This window comes from Triplophysa rosa, linkage group LG19, assembly GCF_024868665.1.
Source record: "Triplophysa rosa linkage group LG19, Trosa_1v2, whole genome shotgun sequence".
NCBI classification, from domain to species: Eukaryota; Metazoa; Chordata; class Actinopteri; order Cypriniformes; family Nemacheilidae; genus Triplophysa; species Triplophysa rosa.
The window spans coordinates 17,776,543-17,800,805 of record NC_079908.1 but is presented as its reverse complement, the minus strand read 5'-3'; the positions used below and the strand labels follow the sequence as shown (position 1 = coordinate 17,800,805).

The 24,263-nt window shown below is 36.8% G+C and overlaps 2 protein-coding genes across 19 annotated transcripts in view; one reads left to right on the top strand and one right to left on the bottom strand.

Moving 5' to 3' along the window:
• The first annotated feature begins 2,883 nt into the window (after window positions 1–2,883).
• cd8a (CD8a molecule) lies at window positions 2,884–9,008 on the top strand. 3 transcript variants are annotated; one of them, XM_057359950.1, is made up of 6 exons: window positions 2,884–3,036; window positions 6,216–6,521; window positions 6,983–7,069; window positions 7,149–7,253; window positions 7,636–7,675; window positions 7,785–9,008. In XM_057359950.1, exons 1-6 carry the CDS (start codon window positions 3,027–3,029, stop codon window positions 7,831–7,833), a joined length of 597 nt encoding a protein of 198 aa, XP_057215933.1. In that variant the 5' UTR covers window positions 2,884–3,026; the 3' UTR covers window positions 7,834–9,008. The 3 variants fall into 3 exon arrangements, with proteins under 3 accessions (XP_057215933.1, XP_057215934.1, XP_057215931.1); XM_057359948.1 differs by lacking the exon at window positions 2,884–3,036 and adding an exon at window positions 4,103–5,096; XM_057359951.1 differs by lacking the exons at window positions 2,884–3,036; window positions 7,785–9,008 and adding an exon at window positions 4,096–5,096 and having other exon boundaries at window positions 7,636–7,679.
• The window catches only part of cast (calpastatin), a 28,197-nt gene continuing 12,667 nt past the window's right edge, over window positions 8,734–24,263 (bottom strand). For 5 of the 16 annotated variants that reach the window (XM_057359935.1, XM_057359936.1, XM_057359931.1 and 2 more), the window contains 30 exons: window positions 21,514–21,576; window positions 20,000–20,116; window positions 19,327–19,443; window positions 18,778–18,891; window positions 17,087–17,131; window positions 16,913–17,005; window positions 16,672–16,752; window positions 16,440–16,490; window positions 15,580–15,666; window positions 14,639–14,716; window positions 14,497–14,571; window positions 14,262–14,336; window positions 13,943–14,050; window positions 13,746–13,862; window positions 13,462–13,572; window positions 13,301–13,348; window positions 13,038–13,106; window positions 12,858–12,908; window positions 12,543–12,629; window positions 12,312–12,428; window positions 12,077–12,190; window positions 11,841–11,948; window positions 11,666–11,764; window positions 11,493–11,585; window positions 11,361–11,402; window positions 11,158–11,283; window positions 10,971–11,048; window positions 10,725–10,757; window positions 10,195–10,300; window positions 8,734–9,959 (listed from right to left, as the gene is read on the bottom strand). In XM_057359935.1, the coding sequence (XP_057215918.1) occupies window positions 10,199–10,300; window positions 10,725–10,757; window positions 10,971–11,048; window positions 11,158–11,283; window positions 11,361–11,402; window positions 11,493–11,585; window positions 11,666–11,764; window positions 11,841–11,948; window positions 12,077–12,190; window positions 12,312–12,428; window positions 12,543–12,629; window positions 12,858–12,908; window positions 13,038–13,106; window positions 13,301–13,348; window positions 13,462–13,572; window positions 13,746–13,862; window positions 13,943–14,050; window positions 14,262–14,336; window positions 14,497–14,571; window positions 14,639–14,716; window positions 15,580–15,666; window positions 16,440–16,490; window positions 16,672–16,752; window positions 16,913–17,005; window positions 17,087–17,131; window positions 18,778–18,891; window positions 19,327–19,443; window positions 20,000–20,116; window positions 21,514–21,576 (2,499 nt within the window). In that variant the 3' untranslated portion in view covers window positions 8,734–9,959; window positions 10,195–10,198. The remainder of the gene's footprint in view (window positions 9,960–10,194; window positions 10,301–10,724; window positions 10,758–10,970; window positions 11,049–11,157; window positions 11,284–11,360; window positions 11,403–11,492; window positions 11,586–11,665; window positions 11,765–11,840; window positions 11,949–12,076; window positions 12,191–12,311; window positions 12,429–12,542; window positions 12,630–12,857; window positions 12,909–13,037; window positions 13,107–13,300; window positions 13,349–13,461; window positions 13,573–13,745; window positions 13,863–13,942; window positions 14,051–14,261; window positions 14,337–14,496; window positions 14,572–14,638; window positions 14,717–15,579; window positions 15,667–16,439; window positions 16,491–16,671; window positions 16,753–16,912; window positions 17,006–17,086; window positions 17,132–18,777; window positions 18,892–19,326; window positions 19,444–19,999; window positions 20,117–21,513; window positions 21,577–24,263) is intronic. The other 11 variants (XM_057359945.1, XM_057359944.1, XM_057359946.1 and 8 more) reach the window with 8 other exon arrangements.

The window sequence follows — 24,263 nt, the reverse complement described above, 5'->3', positions numbered from 1 at the left end:
GATATCAGATTGAAATATTGAGATTAAATTAATTTTAAAATGTTAAACCACAGCAAGATTAGAATTACATTTTTCATAAACAGAAATAGATTTCATAGATGTAAAAAACATGTTTACAAAAAAAGTTAAAGTAAACACTAATTGTACAACTTGCTACAAAGTAATACAACAAAATCATCTAGACCTAGACCTATAGATCAATTTTACATACAAATGAAAACAATATAAACCATTCACAATGCTCTCTATAGCAGTGACCTTTCCAGAATCTCTTTGAATTCATTTTGACCATCAAATAATTGGTTAAAAAACAGCATTTAATTTAAAAAAAGACTGACAATGTAAAATAGCACATGCTTGATGACACATTTTATTGATCTTTTGTTTTAAAATACATTCATATTCAAAGCAAACGTTTTGAGAAATATATCCAGAGTTGTTTAGCTTTGTAGCCTCTTCTTGTCTTTCCGTCTCATTTTTTTGCCAGTAAGCATCGTTGCAGCATCTCCAAATGACCCGAGACAATTTCAGACATAAAATACATCCAGTTGTATTTGATGCCTGACATCGTTGTTCAAATACTTCATATTTAAGAACATGGTTATGTTTAACGGTATAACATCTACCACCTTTATCTCGGGGTGCTTTGGTCAGGGTTTTTTTTGTCTATGCTTGGGTTGAATCCATCGACAGAAACAAAAAAGCTACACTGATGGCCCCGACAAGTTCAAAATTACAGCTATCGTACTGCATTATATAAAAAACTCTTTATCAATGTTTATGGACACCACAATGACAACAGAAAGAATTGTTTATGTCAAAAGCTAATAAAAAACAACATCAAGATAACCACTAATGTCTGCCTTATTGTAAGCATACTGAAAATAAATGTGCTTCATAATAACATTTCAAATGACAGATTTGAGATTTACCATGTGCAATATTTGTAAATATTTTTTTTTGTAAATGGTAATTAACAAAATAATCTCCTCCTAGGACAATCTGTATTGTTAAGAACTCAGATAAAACAAGCCACATGCTTTATTCTTCTAACAATGCACATTTACAAGCTAGCTGCTCGTGTTGAAAATGTCAAAACAGCGCAGCGATGAAGGTCCCTACAACATTATCTAACAGTTACATTAGAGTGAAAACTCTCTATATAAATAAAACAATGAAGCAGTGCAGATACAGCATAGTATTACAAAACAGTGTGTAGCCTTTGCATTTTATCACTTAAATAGAATAGAATAGAATAGAATAGAATAGAATAGAATAGAATAGAATAGAATAGAATAGAATAGAATAGAATGAGCTTTATTGGCCAAGTATGTTTCCACATACAAGGAATTTGTTATAGTGACAGAAGCTCCACAGTGCAACAGGACAGAACACAGATGATAAAAAATAGTAATAATATACAATAATATAGAAATAGGCAATGTACAAAACAGCAAAAACACAATATACATGTATGTACATAAAATGTTAGAGAAACATGAGAGAAGTTCAAATATGTTGCCATTGATAGAGTGTCAGCATGTAATAGGCAGCTGGCTTTTTGTCTGAGACCCCATGTATACAACTGTACACAGCAAAACCGCGAGTGTTACAAATGTCAAATTAACACTCACAGTGTATATATAATCCACACTCTCAAAGTTCATTTGACAAAAACCCTGCTGCCTATTACATGCTGACACTCTATCAATGTGTATGAATCCTATGGGTTTGACATTGTAAGGTTTTCTGGTTGACTGTAGAAATAAATTCTCTTCATCTGAAAATATGTGTAAAAAATGTTGAAATATTGTTTTACATTCCATGTTCAATTCACCAGTTTTATTTTTACACATACTGTACAGCATTATGGTCTCTAGGACCCCAAACACAAAGTAGATCAGGTCTATCTCTATTGTACTATAGTAAATTCAAGAACCAGGAAACAAAAAAAACTTTTCTCTAATTTCACTCCATAACCTCCAATTTTATGGTTGTAGTTTTCTTTTAAATAGCCCACCAACAATGCACCTTACCTTTCGAAGAGAATCCTAATGTTGCCATAACTGCAATGACTGAAAGTCAGATTTTACTGTTCACTCTCTACACAGACCTCTATGGAGTGGGCAGCTGTATTACTCACCTCATGTAATATTCCTCTGTTGTGGTGTGTGTGAGGATGAGCTGGTCCTCTTTCTCTTAGGAATCCCCGAGGTAACCCCATCCCCCTCACCTGTGCCTCTACACCTTGTTTTGGGTCTAAAGAACAGGTTCTTTTTGTGAGTCAGACAGGGATCCCCAGGTAAGAAATGCTAGATGATAAGAATTACCCAAACTGAGAATGTGACTCAAAACGACATTGGGGGCCATGGAAACTGAGGGTGGACCGGTTGTTATAAACAGCCTCTCTGTTTGACTGGATGTCTTCCTGGAGGTATGAAAAACAGAATCTCCCCCTTAGAATTCATTTTCTAAAATCTTTTATTTGCATTAATCAGCATTTGCTAGTTATTGTGATGTTGACCTAATAATTGAAATGATAAAAGTTATTTTAAAAATAATATGTATAACTACATATAGGCTGTATAAAAATATTATTTTAAAATATTATTTAAAATATGGTTGTTAAAATGTATATTTATAAGCTGTTTTTGTGGTTAATATAATTCATATAGATAATAACAATAATTTATTGATCATAATGATTGAAATTCATGCTTTACCGGTTATGACCATTGTTTTTATTGCTAAAGCAGCAAGCTCACGTTTCCGCAGTCAACATTTGACCTGTGCAAATGTTACATCCTACTGACGACGTAAACAAAATCCTCTAAATGACGTCAGGTCCTATTGCAAAACAAAGAAGAAAGGGGGCGATGTTGCTGAGGCTGGAAGCGTGTGGGTGGCAGTCTTCTCACCTTCGGCATGGCTTATAGGATTGATGCTGTACGCCTACTACAACACCGAAGTGGTCTGAAACCGAACAACATCTTTCCATTCTTCTTGGGAAACGTGTTGATCCCATCATGATGTCAGGTAATGTAATGCACCACCCCCTGCATCCAACAACAGGCTAATCAAACCGCAGTGCGAAAGAGGTTTGAAATGTATATAACAAACACACTTTTCACACAAAACATCACATAGATGTTTAGCAAAGTTTTTAATGTAGGCTATTAGGGAATAAAGACGACGTATGCCTATTCTGGGACGTTTAGTGTTGTCAAATAGCCTAGGTGTGTGTGATGTAAGGGATAATGTACAGGCAGCCGGTTGTTATGGCAGAAATAAGCCCCGACAGTGTGATCGGGACCCGACGCGAAGCTGAGGGTCTTGTATCACACTGAAGGGGCTTATTTCACGACAACAGCCGGCTGCTTGTACATTATCCCGCTTATTACACGGCTACTTGCCACATGACAAAAAACTGGACATAAAATGTGAATTTGAAATATTTAATTAGCTCATTTTTACCGAATGCAGACCTTCCGCGAGGAAAAGCCGTTTAGTTTCGGTTTTAAAGAAACGACGTTCAAACGTCACGAACAGGCAAATTGGTTGAATCATTTGTAAATATAATGTCATATATGTTATTAAAAGACATATTTATAATACATTTTTGTGTAATATTAAACTGCTCCTCTCAAAATGATTTGCAGCATCCGGCTTACAGGGTGTTATTAGTTTTGAGCGACAACCCTTGGAATGTCCCGACTGGCCAATCAGAATCGAGCATTCAAATAAGCCGTGTAATAAGTGGTGAATAACACTTGTGGTTACTCTGATAACACACTCATGGGAACTTGAGGAGCTGCTTCAAATGCCATTGGAGTTGGATAAGGTACATGCTAAATTGTCTCAGAAAATAACGTTATTTGATGCTATCTGATTTTTTGTTTTGTGCTGAAATCTAGGCCTATAGTAGCCTACGTTTTGAAAAAATCTTTAGTCGCAACTTTTTATATAAATAACATCGCCAGAAATGCAGGAACTGCATTTCTTTTTTTAAATGCCTGTGAGAAAATCTTTGAAGGCAAGTGAGAATTTGTACTTCTTTTCAGTCGCGGTGGATAAATATATCAAAAGAAACGCAAAGACGTAAACGAACAAAATGCGTGGACGCCACAAACAAAAATATTCCGTGCACGTCATAGCTTTTGTACACACTAACGTGACATGTAGGGTCTGCAAACCGACTGGCTGTGAAATGTACGTTATAGGGTCAAAGCGCACCGAACTTACATATAGCCCCCTTGTGACTTCCGTGCGCGCGAGCTGCGTGTGTCTTTTGCGGTCTGGCGCGCCATCAAAGAGCGGCGCGCGCATGGAGCTGATTGGTGGGCTGCTCCTGCAAGCAGACCCTCTGGTGCACGCGGAGACAGGGCATGCTGCACCAACACAGTTTCACTAAATCAAGCTGCTTTTCAACAATTTATTAGCCTACTTTCGGCTTAAGTTCCTTTATGGGGAACTACTTTCCCATTGTGACAACTTTCCTCAATCCACCTCCATGCTTGCTATCTTTTTTCCTCTGGGCATTTACGTGTGGAAATGTCTGCATTGTACTATAAACTTGACAGACTTTAGGGTTACTGAAGCAAAATTGTGTTACAACTTGCAATAATCTACATTGCGTGTGAACAGGATTAAATTTAGCTAGTGACTTGATGATCAAAGTTTACCTATTGTTGGGCTTGCTATAGAAAACGGGGGTTTCAGTAGGCTATATCAAAAATATTACACATATACTGTACAGGTATGTCCTGAATTTTGTTTATTGTGTCTTTCACTAATTTCTTTTTTATCATATTTAATTTTTTGAAAAAGTGTAAACACAATTATTTTAGTTCATTATTTACTTTATTTATCTCATTTTTCTCACAGTTAGTGGCAGCCAACAATAAATTTGGCATACAGTTAGAGCACAATGTAAAAGTGTTTGAAACTGGGTTTGGGAGGGGCAGATGGGAGGTTTTTTGCATCCTTTCGGTGGCTTTGTTCATGTTGCTTTGAGAAGAACGGAAAGACTTCGCTGAGAAAAATGTATCAAATTTACACTGGATTTTATGTGATTTTGGCCATAACACAATGTGTGGGTAAGTCAAACATTTTCTTGTCCAAGGTTTTAGCGTGTAAAGGTTTGAGCAATTGTTTGCAGAAAAGAGGTGACTGAAAAACTCTTTACAACTTAATAATGTAGATTGTATATAGTATTCTTTTATACAGGCAGTTGACAGCTATATTATTATTTTATACAATCCGCTATTTGATCTTAATATTGAATTTGATTATTTATTACTAAGATAACAGCAAACAAATATGTAATATATGTAACTTCTATGAAAAACGGTTCTAAATAGTACCAAAAAATGGTTCTTCAGCTAATAACAACAGAGCCCTTTTTAGTGTAAAAGATTCCATAAACAACATTGCTTTTAAAAATTGCTGTTACAAATGGTACTATAAATAACCTTTTATTTGTCAAAAATCAGGAGTTAAAAAAATAAAGCAAGACATGTACAGTACACGAAACAAATACTTTTATTTTATACTTTGTTACAAGAAATGTCATACAATATTAAACATTTGTGGGTATTAAATGACGTTGTCACAGGCACTTTTGCCACTATAGCATTGTTGCAAAGTAGAAAATATTTTTTTGCGCAAGAGTACAAACCAGAAAAATACTCGATTGTTCTGAGCAGTTTGAGCAACTGGTCTGAGTATTTTTATGTGCTATAAGAGCACACACAAGTTAAGTGTTTTTTGATGGTAAATAATCACCATTTTACTGTGGAGAGTATATAAAGTTTTAAAGAAACATGAATACTTTTGAAAACAACAGGCAGTTAACGTTATTGTCAGACTTCATCATGTTCATGTTTCTGATATCTCTCATATAAAACGCTCACACACTTATCAAAGTTTCTGAACCAGTTAAATAATGATTCACTTTCACGTAATATACAATATTACAAAAACAACAAAAAATCTGCAGGTAGCTCACCTGGGCGCTTTATTCTAAGCTTGCATGCAGATAAATATTGTTCTTACCGGAATAAACAATAGCTATCTTTAATAAACCACACGATATAAAATAATATTTTATTAGATTTAAAATATTTTTTCTTTTGTCCTTTAGATCAGTTGAAAAAAGATATTGATTTACAAAAGGGTTTAAATTTTAAATCCATAACCTTTTGTTGATTTTTCAGGGGGATCAACACTCATCGCCAAAGAACAACATGTGGTTCGAGTCGATTGTGTCCCCGGCATTACTGGCGCTTTGGTTTTCTGGTTTCGGATTAAAGGGGATGGCCCTGAGTTTTTATTTTCTAGTAAAAACAAAGATACAAAAACTGATGTTGATAAAAAATATAAAGTGGTGCCATCAGGTGATATGGTGCATTTGGTCATTCTGTCATTCAATAAAAAGACAGACAGTGGTGTGTACGCCTGTGCTGCGATGAACAACAACAAGCTTATTTTTGGAAAACACACTACTGTTAATGGTGAACCAGGTGGGTATTTTTAAAGCAAACACTGAACAGTGATCACTTCTGTTTGTCTGCCAGCCCATTCTCTTTAAAAATGATATGAATACATTTAAAACCAGACTGTTGAGGCAGTGAAATGATTTCTCTGTTCAACTTGAAATTTTTTTGGTAACACTTCAGTATAGGGGGCAATTCTCACTATTAACTAGTTATTAGCATGCCTATTATGGGCTGTTTATTAATACTTCACATATTCTGCATGACCATACTCTACATCCCTAATCCTACACCTAAACCTAACAACTACCTTACTAACTATTAATGAGCATCAAATTAAGAGTTTATTGGGGAAAAAGTCGTAGTTAATGGTTTGTTAATAGCGAGAATCGCCCCTTATACTGAAGTGTGACCTTTTTTCTTTACTTGGAAGTTTTCCTTTTTCTAAACGGGACAATTGTATTTTTACTCTCCCTAATTTGTTTCAGATCCAACAACACCCCCAAAAATTACTCCTGCACCGACTAAGTCAAAACCTGCCATTGCTACGACACAGTGTGCATGCAAAAAAACAGGTCTGTTATATATAGAGAGACAGCAAAAAATGTATTAAAATATGGCTTTGTAAAAATCAGAACATGTAATTGTTTGCAGAACCAAAGGCTGTCCTGAACTGTGAGACTTGGATTTTTTCATCTTTGGCAGCTGGCTGTGGTCTTCTGCTCCTTTTGCTGGTCATCACAATTTTGTACTGCAACCGTAAGCATCACGCACAGTTTTGTAATCATAATACAACATATCATGTAATCCTTTTTAACCAGTAATGTATAACAAATAGGTACATAGATACAAAAAGTATTTTATAGAATAAGCACAGTAAGTGCACATTGACTTTGGGTGATCTGTGCACATACAGTTCAAATTAAACCACAATCATATAGTCAGTATCTGTGAAATCTTTAATTTCAGGATCACAGTTTACATACTGATCATAAAAAAATTGTGCCATTAATATTATTTACATTTCTGCCAACTTAACTGTTTTTTATTTTAACTATTTTTAACTTAACTGTTTTAAGATTTTTTTTTAATTTAAGTGATAGCAATGTGTAACCGGATCATATATTTTTCTTCTTTTAAGGTTTAAGAACAAGACGATGTCCCCACCATTACAAACGACAGTAAGTCTTGTGCTTTACACAGCTTGAATGTGTGGTGAATTTTCATTTTTTGTTGTTGTAACGCGTTACATTTTCACTGCAATTTCTTAAAATCTCTTAATTTCTTCAGACCTCAGAACAGACCTGCAGGACATGCTAAACTGCCCAACAACTTCTAGTTGTGGTCAAGCAAGCCCAATTCAGGTTCAAGATTTCATTTGTAATTCTGTATCTAGTGGACATGTAAGGTTAAACACAGTTTCCTCTTTTATGACTATTAGATTTATTATAAACTTCTTTCATTGCATTTTCTTTGTATTTGTAATTTTAATAAGATATAAAGTACAGATACTTTTTTCATATTTTTGATAATCCTCAAGTGTTACTGGTGAAATGTTTTATGATTGTTTTTGGTTCATATACATGCATTTTTAATCACAAAACATTTTGAGGTGTGGCTGGGTAAAACGTAATTGTATTGTTGTAATGGCTTTTAAAGAGCTATTCTGCCATCTGCTGGCCATAAACAGATTAGACGATAATTGATGTCAGTATGTATTTGATCTTAAACACAGAGAAAATGCATCACAAATAAAACAACATTATAGTGCTGTTAAGTGATTTTTTCTCCCTTTTTATCCATTTCAGCTTCACATAAAAAGCATTTGTGTTGATGTATTGCTATTTTGTTGTAAATAACACATTTAAAAAGCAAATAAAAACGTGAGGCAACTGTCATGTATGAATAAATAACGCTTACTGTCTATCCATCCATCTATTTTCAATGATTTTTCTCAATGCGTTTTAACAGTGAAAAGGAAAATCTGCCATATTAAGCAATAACTGAGATCAGTTGAAAAAAAACGGTACGTTAAACTGTTACTTTTATTTTAATATATGCTTGTAACAACATTATAGCACAACACCAGTCTTGATGCCTTTTCATAAAACACATATTATTAGACTTTCTCATATACACACAACAACACAAGCTGTTCAATTACACTTGAAGATGTATTTGATAAACTATTGTCATTCTATGTACTCACACACCCCAAAATAATAGATCTGAGCCCCAATACATCACTACATCTTTATTTGCACATACATTCCACGATAACAAACCTGAAAGAACATAGCTATGATTTCATTTGTTTAAATCTTTAGAAGTAAAAATCCCTTCTTGAAAATACCATTTTACACGTTTTTTTTTTTTTTTTGGAAGACTTTGAAAAAAGCTTTCTTCATCCGTAGAACCTTTTGCAAGTAGGATGTGACCTGTTTTCTGGAAGACACTATTGCGTTTAAGGGTCGTCTTTACAGTCAGCTATGGAAGTTATTCAAACATTTCAAAGCATCGAACAATGAGCGTGTCCTTCCTGCTGTTGAGCAAAACTGTAACGTTGCGGTAGCCCTTAAACCAACACATGTGAGTTAAAATGAAAGCGAAAGATTCTGACTTAACCCACCACATCTAATGCAACACCTGTGAACTTATTAGTGGTTTCGAAAAATACGTTTGCTAAACCCTTGTGCTTTAGACATCAGTTATTTTGATTAAACGAAATAAAAAACATGGGCAACAGGAAATTGCACAAGTACACAATCTTTTCAATTTTCCAAGGCTTTCTGTGAAAACCTTAGGCACGCAAGTCAATTAGTGTTTATAAAAATCTTGTTTTTTGCAGAGAGATGGAAAATAATCATTTTAAGTGCACTTCAGGAAACCTTTCTGAAACAACAAACCGGAAAAAAACAACTCGCACACAAAGCTTTTTGAATTAGTGTCATAAAACAGATACACAACAGCATTCAAAAGGTATCAAAATGAAGATAATCTACTGTCACTCCTGTACTGTAAACGCTGAAGGAATTCATTACCTACAATGACATTTCTGTACAGTGTACACCGTCTCCGCAGATTTTCAAACAGCAATACTTTCATCTCTACAAACAGAAAACTGCAGCGATACCCAATGACAAAAAGAAAAAGCGTGTGGCGAGGAGGATGCATATGGCATGATATTTGAATGGGGGATTATTTATATCAAAAGCATCATGCTCATAATCGATTACTATGCTGAATGTTGCTTTTGCTCCTCATCAGAACCAACTGGGTGTAGAAATGCTCTATCAGTCACAAGGCGATAAAAGATCATTATATTTATTTTTGCTTTTCTTCAGGAATAAAGAGGGAAATACATGAATAAGTGTCTATGTGCAGTTATACTTTTTTGTTTTTTTCCACATCCACCAAGCAGCTCCGTTTCTTGTTTTAGGGATGAGTATGCAAACCAATGTAAACCTAAAAAGAAAGCACATAGATAAAATAAAAATAATAACAAGGACTTTATTGATATTATTTTGACATTACGTTTATTTTAGCAATTGCTACCTGCGTTAACTGCAAGTCAAATACACGTCTTTAAAATAAACAATATACCTTTTAAAGTATAAAATATCTCCTTTTTCATTTCACAGAAGAAAGCAAGTTTTTAGATAAACTGTTCCTATAAAAATAAAAATGAAGCTGAACGTACGGATCTATCTCTTTCCACCCTTCGTGGAAGATGAAGGCACTACGTTTGTGGACAGTTGACCGGACAGATGCTCCACTGCGGAGGAATCGTCTCCGGACTGTTTCTGCTACACAACATCAGAATTTTAAGCATACAGTGCAAACCAGGAAGACAAAAACGTGATTGAGTTTCCAAAAGCAAACTTGTAAGCATGTGGTTGGTGATATGGCAAAAATGTGTATAAACAATCACGACACTATATAAAACTGTACAGATGTCATGCGATGCCTTATTTTAAAAAAAGTTTTAAGGATGTGCAACAAGCTGCATAGAAAGCCAGGCTAGCTAAATAACGGAAATGTTTTAGCAGCTCATAGAATTGCACATGTAAAAAACGTATGAAATGAGGCATGTGCTCGCAGGTCAGCCGATGGAACAGAGATTGAATGCTTTTTTGGTTAGGTTCTCATGCTGGTGTCCCTATGACGCTGTACAGCCAAAGCAACTGTGTTAGAACCGATTCATGCATTCCATACCCATATATAACCTACCTTTGATTTAGACTTAGCCTTCCCCCCCTTCCCCTGTAATTAAACAAAGACTCCGGATATAAACTTGAACCAGTATGAAGTGTTTGGGGGATAGCCTGGTACTCACAGCATACACACTCTGATCACATGGTAACAAAACCTCATTTGCCTAACAATATTACACTTTAAAGACCGTAAAGACTATGTCCTCTTAGGTCTTCATGACTTCAAATAATAATGTCATTGCACCTGTGTGATCATTCTCACCTTAGCTTTGCTGTCTTTGCCTTTCTCCAGGTTGGGAATCAGCTTGTCTGCCAGTTCATCTAAAGCTGGACCTGGTGCCTGCACACAGACAAACCAGATTTCAGCAGGTAGTCTATAATTATTCAAAACCTCTGGATTCACATCATCTGTGAGAAGTTCTTTTTGCAGGTAATACAGCATGTGGTACCGTGTGGGTTGGGGGTACTGGTTCAGGAGTGAAGGTGTGCGTCTCAGGTGCAGATGCTTTCACTCTGGGTACTGAAGAGAACTCGCTGGACAGCAAGTCTAGGGCTGATGTATCATCCATTGAGTCCTGAGAGAGAATGTGCATTAGAGAAAACACAAATAAAATCAAATAATACCAGTTGCTTAAGTAGGACTGTTCAGTACCTGCTTTGGTTTGACGCATTTGTCCTTTGCTTCTGCAAATGCCTGTAGAGAACAAGAGGAACAACTTTTTTTGTTTCAATTGTTTGAGCGAATGAGTTGGTATGGAAACATATCGGGCAATCTTAAAGTCACCTTCTTGTCTGCCTCTGAGAACCGCTGGTCAGGTGGAAGGCTGTCGTCTCGCTCTCCTGGCTTACTTATTCTCTCCTCCACAACATCTTTTTCCTGTGGAAACATTTTTTTTCAATATTATATATTTCATGATTCTCGATTGACTTGATTTTGCTTTATTACAGGGGTGTTACCTTGACAATGACTTTAGGCAAGGCAGGTTCGGGTTTAGTGGGGGGTTTTATGTCTGCCAGAGTGTCTGACAGAGCATCCAAAGCTGAACCTTCTGACAACTGAAATGGCAGAAAAGAAGTCAACAGAAGTCAAAAGGAAAAGAGAACGTGCTCTACATTACGGATGCATGTTTACCTGTCTTTCTGTATGTGTGGGGGCTGTGACAGCGCACTGGACTTTAGATGCAGAAGAAGGAGCCACAAAATCATCTGCAAGAGCCTCTAAAGCGAAATCATCTGAAGGCTACAGAAAGAGAAAAAGAGACATACAAAGAAAAACAATTGTTGACATTCGGCAAGTGTGTAAGCAAATACGATGTAAAAAAAATCAAATTTAATATGGGATATTTTTGTGAAGCTCATGACACTCACCGTAGCAGGAGGTTTGACAGCAGTACAAACAGGAAGCTTGGCAGCAGGTGGTGCAGAGGGGCTCTCAAAATCACCAGACAGAAGATCCAGCGCATCATCAGTGTTTAAGGAAGGCTAAAACACAAGAAACGTCCACTGATAAAATCACACGATCCAGCAACAGTGACCACTACGTATGAATGAATCACCGTGTATTCGGTGTCAGACAATATGACCGAATGGGACGATGCAGCACCTCTTTTGGAGGAGGAGGATATTTTTTGAGTTCTTCTTCTGAGAACCTGTAATCTGGTGGAAGTGTGTCCTCTCTATCCCCAACACGCACACCCTTCTTTGATGTCACATTGTCTTCCTGATCATAAAACGTTGAGGTATTAAAATATGAAACCGGTAAGACATCAAATAGTAGATCAGACTATAAAAGTTCTGTAGAAATAGAAGAATGATGAAAAAGTAAAATTGTTACATGAACAATATCTTTAGGTTTGAGTTCAGGTTGTTTTTTTGGTGGTTCTGGTGCCCCCAGCATGTCCCCCAAAGTGTCAAAAGCATCCTACACATGACACGCAAGAGAAATGAACACAATAAAAAGTGAGCATCCGTTCTAAAACCAAAAATCCGGTTTTAATGTTAAGACATAAGAAAAGTCTCTTAGCATTTACACATTAAACGCCGAGTAAAATGAATAATCTTGGCGTTCAAAAGTTTATGAGTCCAATACAATAACGCAATTATGCGTTATTATTTTCAAGACAAATCAATATATTTTTCTGTCCATTACCTCATCTGTCTGTTGTTTTTGCTTGGGGGCTGGAGGAACTCCTGAAGAAACCTATGACATGCAGAAACAGATCAGTGGAAAAGGAAAACATTTGTGTAAATTGAAAGAAAAAAAAACAGTTAACAAATATCACACATATGATTTAAACATTTATGTTATCCGTGTTATTGATAGTGATACCTTATGAGCAGTCTTTGCTGGTGCCACAAAATCACCATCCAGAGTGTCTAGTGCTGACAATTCATCCACCTCAAGCAAGAAAAGAAAAGAAAAAAGTGTATTGTTGAAATAGAAAGACTGACATCGTCATTACATAAAAAGTATGTTAGCATTAAATACAGCCTGAGCAACAAAAGGAGGAACACACAGGTCTTAACTAAAAAGTATGACAACAAAAAACACAACACACTGACAGTTAAAGGACACATCCACTTCCTTCCTACCTTGGGAACATTTTTAGCCTTCTCAGGAACCCCAGCAGATTTCTTTCCCTGACAATACAAATTACAAATGCTTATTTGGTCGTACATCATAAGAATCGCACAGTAAACAGTCTTTATACAGTTTTGTGATGTTTTGGATAAAAATACAGGTGAAATGTTACCTGTGCACAAGGTGCACTAGGAGGAACAGCGGCCTTAACAACAGGTGCTGCCGTGGGGGTCGTGAAACCTCCAGAAAGAATGTCCAGCGCTTCATCTGTGTCTAATGAGGGCTGGGTGACAGAAATATTCTCCAATCAAATTACAGGATCTGGCAGCACTAGCCAATCACCACACAGTATTACCGATTCGCCATTTACTGCCCAATCTTTGTTCACAGTAAATACGGATTACAATCTAAGCAGCCATCTTGAACACTTTTGATGAATTGTGTTCGATGTCTGACCTCTTTTGGAGGAGGCGGAAATTTTTTCAGCTCTTCCTCTGAGAATCTGTAATCTGGTGGGAGGGTATCATCTCTCTCCCCAACACGCACACCCTTCTCCGATGTCGCTTTCTTCTCCTGTTTGAAAATAAAAATGAATTTAAAACATGCATAAATTGCACCTTTAACAAGTTCATCTAGGATTATATCAACGTTACATCAACTATCTGTCCAGGTTTAAGTTCAGGTTGTTTTTTCGGGGGTTCTGGATCACCCAGCATGTCGCCCAAAGCGCTGAGAGCATCTGTTGACATGGAGCTGTCGGGCTGCAAAGGGAAATGGACAGAGTTAAATAATGTCTCTTATTTACACTGTTTTTATCATACTGTACTTGGTCCCTTTTTATGATTTAAATGAGTATTTAGTGACCATGTAAACAATCAGACATTTCAAACTTTTGTGTTCGAATCAACAGGACTAACTAAGTACAGAAATCTGAATGTTATTGCCATCTGTATAACTACATTTTTTATTTACCACATCTGTCTTTGGTTTAGCAGGCTGTGCAGGAGCTGAACTCTTGCCTGCCGCCAAAGAGGAGTTTTCACCAGGCTGAAAGAAAGAGAGAAGCAAACATTTGCCATTAATCCAACTGTCACAACGATCAAAGAATAATAGCATTAAAAATCAATTATAAGATCATTCGTTCATTTATTCTTCATAAACTGACTGAACATGTATACACAGTTTGTTCTCCATCCCTGAGTTTTACCTTCTCTATCTTGGCTTTCTTGTCAGCAGGTGGCGCAGGAGATTTGGTACCAGGTTGGGTTGTTGCCTGTTGTTTCTGCAGAAAGAGACATGTTTGGTGTGCTTATAATATAAAACAATGAGATGTTTTAAAACATTATTACCTGCTGAGAAGGTGGAGGGGGGGCAAAGTTGGAGAAGCCAGCTGATTTGGCATCAACTGCACCTACAGTTTCCGTTTTCTGAAAAGGAAACAAACAAATACGCAAATTGTTACAAATACTAGTTTCAACCAGTAGTCAACAACACGTTACGTGTGTTTCTGATTTTTTTTACTTTTTTCAATACACAGCATAACATATTGATAACTTGAATATGAATATGACATTCTCTATTTACAAAAGCAAACTTATTAAAAAAAGGTGAAGAGAAAAAAAAATCCTACTCATTACATTACCTGAAAGATCTCCTTATATTTTCTTTAAAAATATAATTGTTATAAATTGTTTTTAATAATTTTACGTCATTTAATTAAATGTTCGACTTCACATAAGCATTCTATAAAAGCTGATTTTTTTAGGAATCTTTGTTTGTCCAAATAAAACTTCGCTACAAAAATAAAAAATGAACCCCAGATTCCAATGACTTGTTCAAGTTTTCAAAATAATAACATCTTTAATGCCTAGATTACATGTAATGTTAAATTTAGAAGAACAGTAGAAACTCAGATCATTCCAGAAAATTGAAGGCACATTACACAAAAAATAAGTGACATGCGTTCATTCTCATGTGTGTTTCTGATTTATTACGCGCAGCGAAGACAGAACTGCTATGACATTGAAGTATCGCGAGTATAGCGCTCTCGCGATGCGTTGATGTCATCCGGCAATCGGCCTGCGCAGCGCAGAATTCTATCAAAAACATAGCTCTTGTCCTGTCGTGCCTCACGACTCATCACGGGTCTGAAAATGAGTTTTTCGTGAAAATATATTTAAATGAAAGTGATTTTCGGAGCGTTTTGTGTTCCAAAAGTAAGTTATCAGCGAACGTACACGAAGACGAGGTTGATGTGATGCATATTCATTTATTGGTTTTGGATACTTACCAGCTCTGTTTTCTTAGGAGCGCTTGGAGGAGGTGCAGACACAAACCCAGCAGAGAGAGACTCCAACGCCTCGTCTGTGCTTATAGGCTTTACATAAAACAGAAAACAAACACGTGAATGCATGAAAAAACACAACACACAGATGGCACATCATAGTTGTAATTCTACAAATGGCCAGAAGGGGGAGCGCCAGGTTTACTTTCAGAGAAACAAGCAGGAAAAGTACAGACACACCCTCCGCATACCAAGAACTTGACATGAATGACATAGCGTGCTGCTTCACGCGATTATAATACTTAAAAACGTCTAAAACAAGTAACCACCAGTTTACCAAGATGTTCTGAGTTGCATATAAATGGGCCAGTGAAGAGATACTGGAGGCTCAATATGGTGCAGTCAGTGAAGCAAGACAACACAAAATTTCCCTTCTTTGTAAAAAAATAGTTTATAAACAAAGTCGTCTATAATAATATGAATATGTATAAAAACATTAGAAGTCTATGGTATGTCAAAGTAAATGTACGTGCTGACTGGGCAATAATATGCTGAAGATGAATGAGTGTTTGCAGAGAGAGTGGTGAACTAGCTTTGCTTATCTTGGTAACCTAGCCAACTCCCTACAAACTAACAAAACATTTGTCTCTAAAATACAGATGGAGAGTGAGACAGGCTGTCAGTGAGACAGGAAGACTGAGAGAACAACAGTGAAACGGCAAGAGTAAAGATGTAGACTGCTTGTACTGAGGCACTAGGAAGTAAGCAAGTAAGCACTGGCGTTGACTTCAAACGTGTGTTAACCAAAAGGATGTAAATCACATGACTACAAAGAGGTTAGAAAGAACACAACACAGTGTACGCACCTTGGGAACTTCTTTAGGTTTCTCTGGAACCCCAGCGGGTTTCTTCTTTTCCTGATTGGACACATTTACAATAGTTTCTTAGACAATGATACATAAATAACAAAAAAGGGAAAAACTACAAAGAAAAGAGGTAGTGCAGACGAGTGAGAGAGAGATTGCATATACTTGACTACTGATAAGATAAAAGACACAACTAGGTGGGTTAGAAACATATTTACGATTTTCAACTAACCAGGTCTTCCCATCTGTATCCAGGTGGCAGTGTACTTTCTCTCTCCCCAACCAAAACAGCCTTCTCCGTTTTAATATTGCCCTGAGACATGCAATACACGCCATTAGAAAATACACGCAGCAAAATACAGCCTGTTAAATGAACAGCGTTCACAAACCCACAACAACGTGCTATTTTTAAAGCATTCAAATGCTCATCACAGCAGTCAAATACGGAAATAGTGAATAGTGAAATATCTCACCTCTCTGACTTCTGGTCCAGTGTATTTTGGGACTTTAGGAGCTACAGGCTGTGATGATGGTAAAGTGTCACTCAGAGCATCAAACGGATCAACCTCCACATAGTATAAAAAAAGAGAAGTTTTAAAACAGGCACAGCGTCATATAAAACAATAGAAACTCAGAGCGTCACTCACCTCTGCACTGCATTGTGGAGCTGATGGGCCTACTTCCACTTGAACCTGCGGGACAAAAGCAAGACTGTTATCGTCCGTAGTGACACTCTTTGCTCTGTATTCATACTTTACATTGACAAATACCTGTAGCGGGACACATATGCAGTGTTTATTTTTGAATTGCTGCGTTTAATTGCTTCCATTGTTTACCTCATTTGTAAGTCGCTTTGGATAAAAGCGTCTGCTAAATGACTAAATGTAAATGTTTATTTTTATTGCTGTATTTTGCTAAGAATTTGCTGATGTTCACAAATACAGTCAACACAACAATATTCTAAGAGTTCAGTGCAAAAGATGCTCTAAGTGCCGTCTAAAATATTCTTCTAAAATTTGCATTTTTTATCAGGCTTGTGTATTTCGTTCAAGTAATTTCACTGTAACAGCAACAAATCGGTTCTTTTACTTACCATTCAAATGAAATAACATAGGAGCCTGTTAAAATGCTCATTTTAGAAGAACATTTAAGATGGCACTTAAACTGTAAAAAAAATTGTTGAGTCAACTTAAAATAATAAGGCAACCTATCGCAAGCACGTTTTTGAGTTAACTCAACAAACAGAGACTGAAGTCCACCCAACTTAAAAAATGATGTTTAAGTCATTAGTTGTCACAACATAATCAAGTTTACCTAACGAACAACAGAACAGTTTTTTGTTGGCTGAACATAAATAGAGAATATAGATTTTTCTTTTACTACAATTGTACGTGATTTCTGCCTCAAACACACCAAAACTGATCAAATAACTGTTTAAACAGTTTGTGTTGAGTGCATTTATTCCAGTTGTGCCGTTCTGTCATGCACTTACATTGTAACATTGAACACACAAATCTCAACCATGGTAACAATCAAAAACCATCATTCATTAAAAAAATTCTAAACGCAACAGATAACTAACCGTAACAATGATATTAAAGCCTAAATTAAGCCAGCAAGAGCTAAAACACTAATCTTAAAAGGAAAAACAAATAACAAACAAAGCATTGAACATGCTGCAATGCATCTTGGGAACTTTCAAACTCTTGCAATATTGTTAGTTCTGAATACACTGCTTTGTAAGTTGGGCAAACGTTCTGACGCATTTTGACCTCAAACTTGAGAATCTAAGTGCAGTCAACAAAATAATCTTTGTTAGAAACACGTTTAGGTAAATTTTGTGTAGTATATGCAAAACAATCATTTGACTCCTTTAACTAAAAATTATATGTTCAAGTTACTTATTTATCTTTGTAGGGAGAACATTTTGCAAGTTGGATTTTTTCATTTGTAATTGTCATGTAACTTGCAAAAAATGGAATACACATTAGGCTTTTCCTGCATTTTAGCTGTGCATTTACACAGCCACAGTATTTTGGGAGCCTGGAAACATAAAAACAGGTTTCAAAGTGATTGAAAACTATAGCATTATCAACTCCGTGTAAGCTACAAAAACCTGATTTTGTACTGCATTTTTTGTTTTGTCAAGTAAACATGCTCTAAATATGATTTGATCTAATGTATATATTAGGTCTATCGACAGAAACACAGGATTTGTGTGTTCTGTTCTGCTTTGAAACTTTTGCTATAAGCGCATGGGGAAAACAAGAAACAAGAAGGTAACGGTGTGTCTTCTGAGAAATGCATTCCAGAGACTTCTTCGTCTTTCCTTAAATACCTTTTGGCCACTCTTCTCCTTTAGGCCACTTCCAGGTAAACCGGTTGAGGCTGAGGGTTTCTTGACAGCCGGCTCTACCTTAACAGGTCCCGATTTGGATTGAGGAATTGTACTCTATCGGGAGCACATGTATGATATGTTTAACGATTAATACTGGCTTTCTAATCCCTCTTCGATGTTCGGCCGATATTGAACAATCATGCAGGCGAAGCAAGAAAGCTACGAAAGCAGAAGACCGAAGTCTTTTCAGCAGTGTAACGATGAAATCCTCATTCAAAAGTGTGAAAGCTGAATCCCATGAGATGCAGAAGATATGGAGGCACAGGGTGTGATCTTTATGCTCTATTGCTTATAGAGGAATAATGTGTTCGTTCAGAAGTAACATCCCTGAAGTCAAAAAGCATTTAGGGAGGAGGAGCAGTATTTTTGGCACAGAAGAAATGGACCAAGAAAGGCGTGAATAAAAACATGATGTACAGCAGATAGTTCACGGAAGATGCACAACGGAAGGCAAACATTTCTTCTACACATTGTTGTTTATTGATATACCTGAGCCTTTGCGGGGACTGTGGGCTTGGTACCTGCTCCAACGGTCGTGCCCTTGGTTCCAGAACTCACAGGTGGGATTTTAGCCGAGGAGGGAGGTGTGGGTTTAGGGACTGTGGCCTGCAATCGGGACGCAGGTGTGAGGATTGAACGCTGGGCGAACCACAACAGTTTTTACAGAGACACTTTAAATATGAATCAAGCCAAGATGAGGAAGAAGAAACTCAAATGAAGATGTTTTGCAGATGGGGCTTTAGCGAAAAAGTAGAGGAGAGAAACACGAAGCTGATTCATGGCTCCTACAGAGTTAGACAGATGTTCCGGAAACGTTAAGAAATGCGTCGGTATTGTACAGCGCAGGTCATGAGAGTTTAGTATAGAGAAAACAAACACTTTTCCCCACAAAACACCAAAGTCCAGTAGAAGATTACAGATTAAAACCTGCTTGGTTTCTTCATTCTAAAGGCAAGAATGAAAGAAAGTCTCCAGTTGTTAAAAATAAAAACAGCTCCCACGTCAACGAAAGTGTTGCCCAAAAGTGGTGTTAACCAAATCAAAGCGGGTTAGAAAGAGAGGACTGTGACAGAAATGACATACAGTATATGATGAATATTATGTTATATGTAGGGTGTGAAGAAGCCCAGTCTAGTAAACCCAGTAGACGGTTTGTGTCGACCTGTTGTGTGACTTGAGTAGTTCCTTTCTGCGTGGTGGTGGTACCAACAGCCCCTCCAGCTCCTGACGGAGGGGTGGTGCCAGGTTTGACAGCCGTGGCGGATTGCGTGGATCCTTTCTGCAATAAGAATGTCAGTCATGTGCTGTCATGGTTATAGTGTCAAACACGTGAGAGCGTGTCTGAAGATCATGCAAACCACCAGGCCATGGCTTCAACCACATTTAGTGTTTAATATAGAGGAAGTAAATAAAGGAGAATGTTTGTTATCACGTATTTTATGACCTTCTGATTGGATACTTTTATCTCATTGTACTGAATCATGTTAAGTATTACAGTGTTCACAAGACCAGCAAAACACTATGTCTGGACCTCCCTTTATTTTCAAGGACTGTATTCTTAACCAGCAGGTTTGAGGTTTCGTATGAGATACCTTCAAATGTTCAACAATTACAGGAGTTAAGGACAAACACAAGATGTTTGGTGTTAAAACTATTCAGGAAAGTGAGTCATGGGGTAGACACCTCTGACAGAAACACAATGTCCCTCTGCTGTATCATTTACAGGGCACATCCAAAAGCATGCTCTGCCCAAAGGCCACAGACATAAAAAACAAATATCTTTACAGTTTAGCAACTTCCTAAACAACATTTCATAATTGGTTTTCTTCTTTTTGCAAATTATTACACAGTCTCTACAGCGTCTCGGCGTATTTATTGCCCTATTTATTTATGTTTTTGGCTATATGACTAATGCAATGGCATAGACATATGAAAAACACATAAACCTTGTAAATAATAAACTCACACTAAACACAGTGCAACATATGTATTTCAGTGTTTGATTTAATCTCTCTTTTAAGATATTTTAGTTTGAGTACTGCTACAAAGTCATATTCCATGTTTGTGTTAGCACTCCAGGCCAATAAAACCTTTCCTGATTCTGACCTGAAACCACTTTGCACATTTTCAAAGGAACTGTCTGAATAGGCGGAAGAACTTTCCTAGTTTTCGCTGATCGACCACACCTCTGTAACCCCACAGAAAAAAATCTTAAAATGACCAAAGAGCACAACCTGGGCCGCACAGGTCAACCAACAACCAGTGAAGGTGAAACCAGTACAATGCGGATGCAAACTGGGAGTCAGCTAGTTTGTGAAGAAAATGATCATCGGCAAGAAATAAGTGAAAAATGGAGAATGAATTAGTAGTTTACATTAAATGTAATTGGTCCTGTAAGGGCTCTAGTTATTATACATTTGGGTTATATTATTAATTGACAGACTGTGTTGAATATACATACTTGTTAATAATATACAATTATTTTGTCACATAACAGAACTATTACATTTAAAAAAGGGGGAAATGGCTGTTACAGCGAAGAAAGTTTTCTTTATTCACAAATCCACGTATTTCCTTTATAAGACATTGAATAAAAATGTGCTTGCAATTGTCATGCACTTAATACAGAAAAACAAGTTTGCTGTAAAAATTTGGTAAATTATGAAGGTTTTTCACCTCATATTGTGCAGGTTTCACTGTGGAGACCTTTGGTGTTGAGGTGGGTGTGACCTGCTGAGACTGCAAGAGAGAGAGAGAGAGAGTTACTTGCGTGCTAGGAAAAAGGAAATACATTTACAATATTAAAAAAACATCATTATTGCTGTTATAAATATACTCAAATGCATTAGTGCTTTAGATTCCATTACTTAAACTGAACTTCTCTCTACATAACAAACAGCCGGAATCACATGCAAATCATGAGCTTATTGTAAAACATGAGGTCATGGTGAATCAGAGAGAAGCCCAGTGCACAAAACACTCTCAGATTCGTGCACTACCCCAAATGTTGATCATACGAAACAGATTTTTTCACTTGAGAACAAACAAACAAGTCATATTTACACACAATAATATACAGTACTATGCAGAACTTGGAAGCTGCTGACAATGCAGATTAATACAGATATTGCAAGAGTTTTACTGTAACTATACAGTTCTGTAACCTCAAAACATACTGTATGTAGTTCAGCAGTAGTCCTTTTATTTTGAAATTGGTCTGGTGTGTGGATAGAGGGGTAGTCGGTATCAGAAAAAAAAGACATCGCTAGTTGTTTGGCACAGTTTTGGATAACAAGTGTTTCAGAGCCAATTCGCAAGATCTACTGAAAATATATTGATCATTAAAGTATTTAAAAGCAAAACGCAAAATTAAATTAGTCAAAAATACATAATTGCTGCTATACATGACATAAATTATGCAATTAAGATGCCTGCATTTCTGTAAAATGATGCAAATACTCATACTCATAAAAACGTATTGCGTCACTTTTGCTATTCCCGAATGCGTGTCAAACACAGCTCAGGACTGTTGAATTTGTTTTTAGTATGTTTTGAGTACAGAAATTGAAATCAAAATATTTATATGACAATCATTTTGTTAATATTGAACATCCTTATGCCTATACCACTAAACCATAGTACTAACCAGTCATCCACATGACGCTCTAGAAACTTGTGGTTAACACAAACAGATGGAAGAACACATTTTTATCCAAAGTGACCTATTGAACACTTAATATTATTCAAGTTTCTTGCTCAAGGGTACAGTGGTGACAGCTTATGGCTCAGTCTTTGATAAGTCAAAGCTGGCAACCTTCCACTTTTTAGCCACTGCACCACACCACAAGCAGAATAAAAAGTTTTGCTTTGGTTTCTACACAGTCCTTCGGTTCTATAGGTTTGTTAACACAGCGCCCAGCAACACCCATCATGTAGATTTACTGCCACAAGGTTCCTTGAAGTGTTCCAACAAGCTCGGCAGGTTTTAGCTTATGTACTGACAGAGAGAGCGAAATAAACAGATGATGAGCAAAACAAGTGAACTGCCAATAACTTTATCTCTGCTTTAAAGTTTGCCTAAACGTCCGCCTACATGAGCACTCAAACCAATCAGGGATCAGAATGTACTGACTGACAGGTGTTGTACCACCAGGCACCATGTGTGGTTTCTGTCCACTGTCAAAGCACCTCTCACTAAAAGAATCAAGAATAGCTAAACGTGACCATTTACATGACCAACGCAATATGCTTGATGGATAAAGAGGAATCATTTCTTTCAGGAATCTTTTTTTTAATTACACAATTTAAGGGGAAGCATGCTGACAAATGACACCCAAGAATATCCCACGACACTTTATATTCATTATAAGCAGCTTGTATGACAAAATATATGAACAAAACGAAATATTACCATTTTAAATTATGAAATATCTAGAAATGCCTGGAGAGAAAATAACCCATCCCACATCAACACAATACAATAAAACAGACTCTCATAACAAAAGTTACCCTATACACCCTAGTGTGTGTGTAGTTGTGAATGGGTTTGGGTGTAGAGCTAATCATAACATTTACGAAACCACCTAGATACCTTTTAGACGAGTAAACACTGTGTATGATCAGCAAACATAAAAACACAATGCATTGTGGGTAAACAATCGGAAGATATTATATGTGAGCCTCTAGACTTGAAAATAAACATTTCTCAAAGGACAAATCTCATTTATATAACAACACTGCCGTATCAACACTGCAGATTTAACCAAGCATACAAAATTAGTTTCAGTTCTAAAATGGATTTCTTGGTCAGAACTCTGACCGGTCACCTTGACCTCTCTGAGTTTCCTCATTTCCAAACACACGGTTCAGACAAATGAATCTAACCAAGACCTATCATTCTCCCAAAGGAGCACATAATGTCAAGAGGTCACACCCCAATATCACAACGCTCGTCATTCCTTATAAACATCCCGAATATCACAATTGGATCCTTCACAAAGCATGACAACACCTTCATTCAGTGTCTTTGGGCAGCCAGGATCACGCAGCTGATGATGTAATGACTCCTCCCACAATGCTCGGCGTGTCAGTAACAGCACCAATGGAAATAACAATACTTGAAAGGTAGAACCATGCAGGTCTTTTTCAACCGGTTTGAGACACAGCAGTCTTCAAATACAGTAACAAAGTACTAGAAGAAGAATATTTGGCGGAGCCACAGGTAGAATCTCAGGTCACGCCCTTTGAACGCAACAATTGGGGATTTGTATATTTGAAACAAATAGATGAGACAAAGTCACACCGGCACTGGATAAACTGCACAGGCCTGACTTTTTTTAGTTGGGCTGGTTAGGTAAGTAGTAAGTACTAGGCAAGATTTTGACTTTTACCTGCCAACATTCCACAGCCCCATCAGACAATGCTAA

Coding starts and splice junctions, on each gene's coding strand:
- cd8a (XM_057359948.1), top strand. CDS start 5,042: ATGTATCAAATTTACACTGGATTTTATGTGATTTTGGCCATAACACAA. Junction 7,070..7,148: donor GTGTGCATGCAAAAAAACAG/GTCTGTTATATA, acceptor AATTGTTTGCAG/AACCAAAGGCTGTCCTGAAC. Junction 7,254..7,635: donor CACAATTTTGTACTGCAACC/GTAAGCATCACG, acceptor TCTTCTTTTAAG/GTTTAAGAACAAGACGATGT.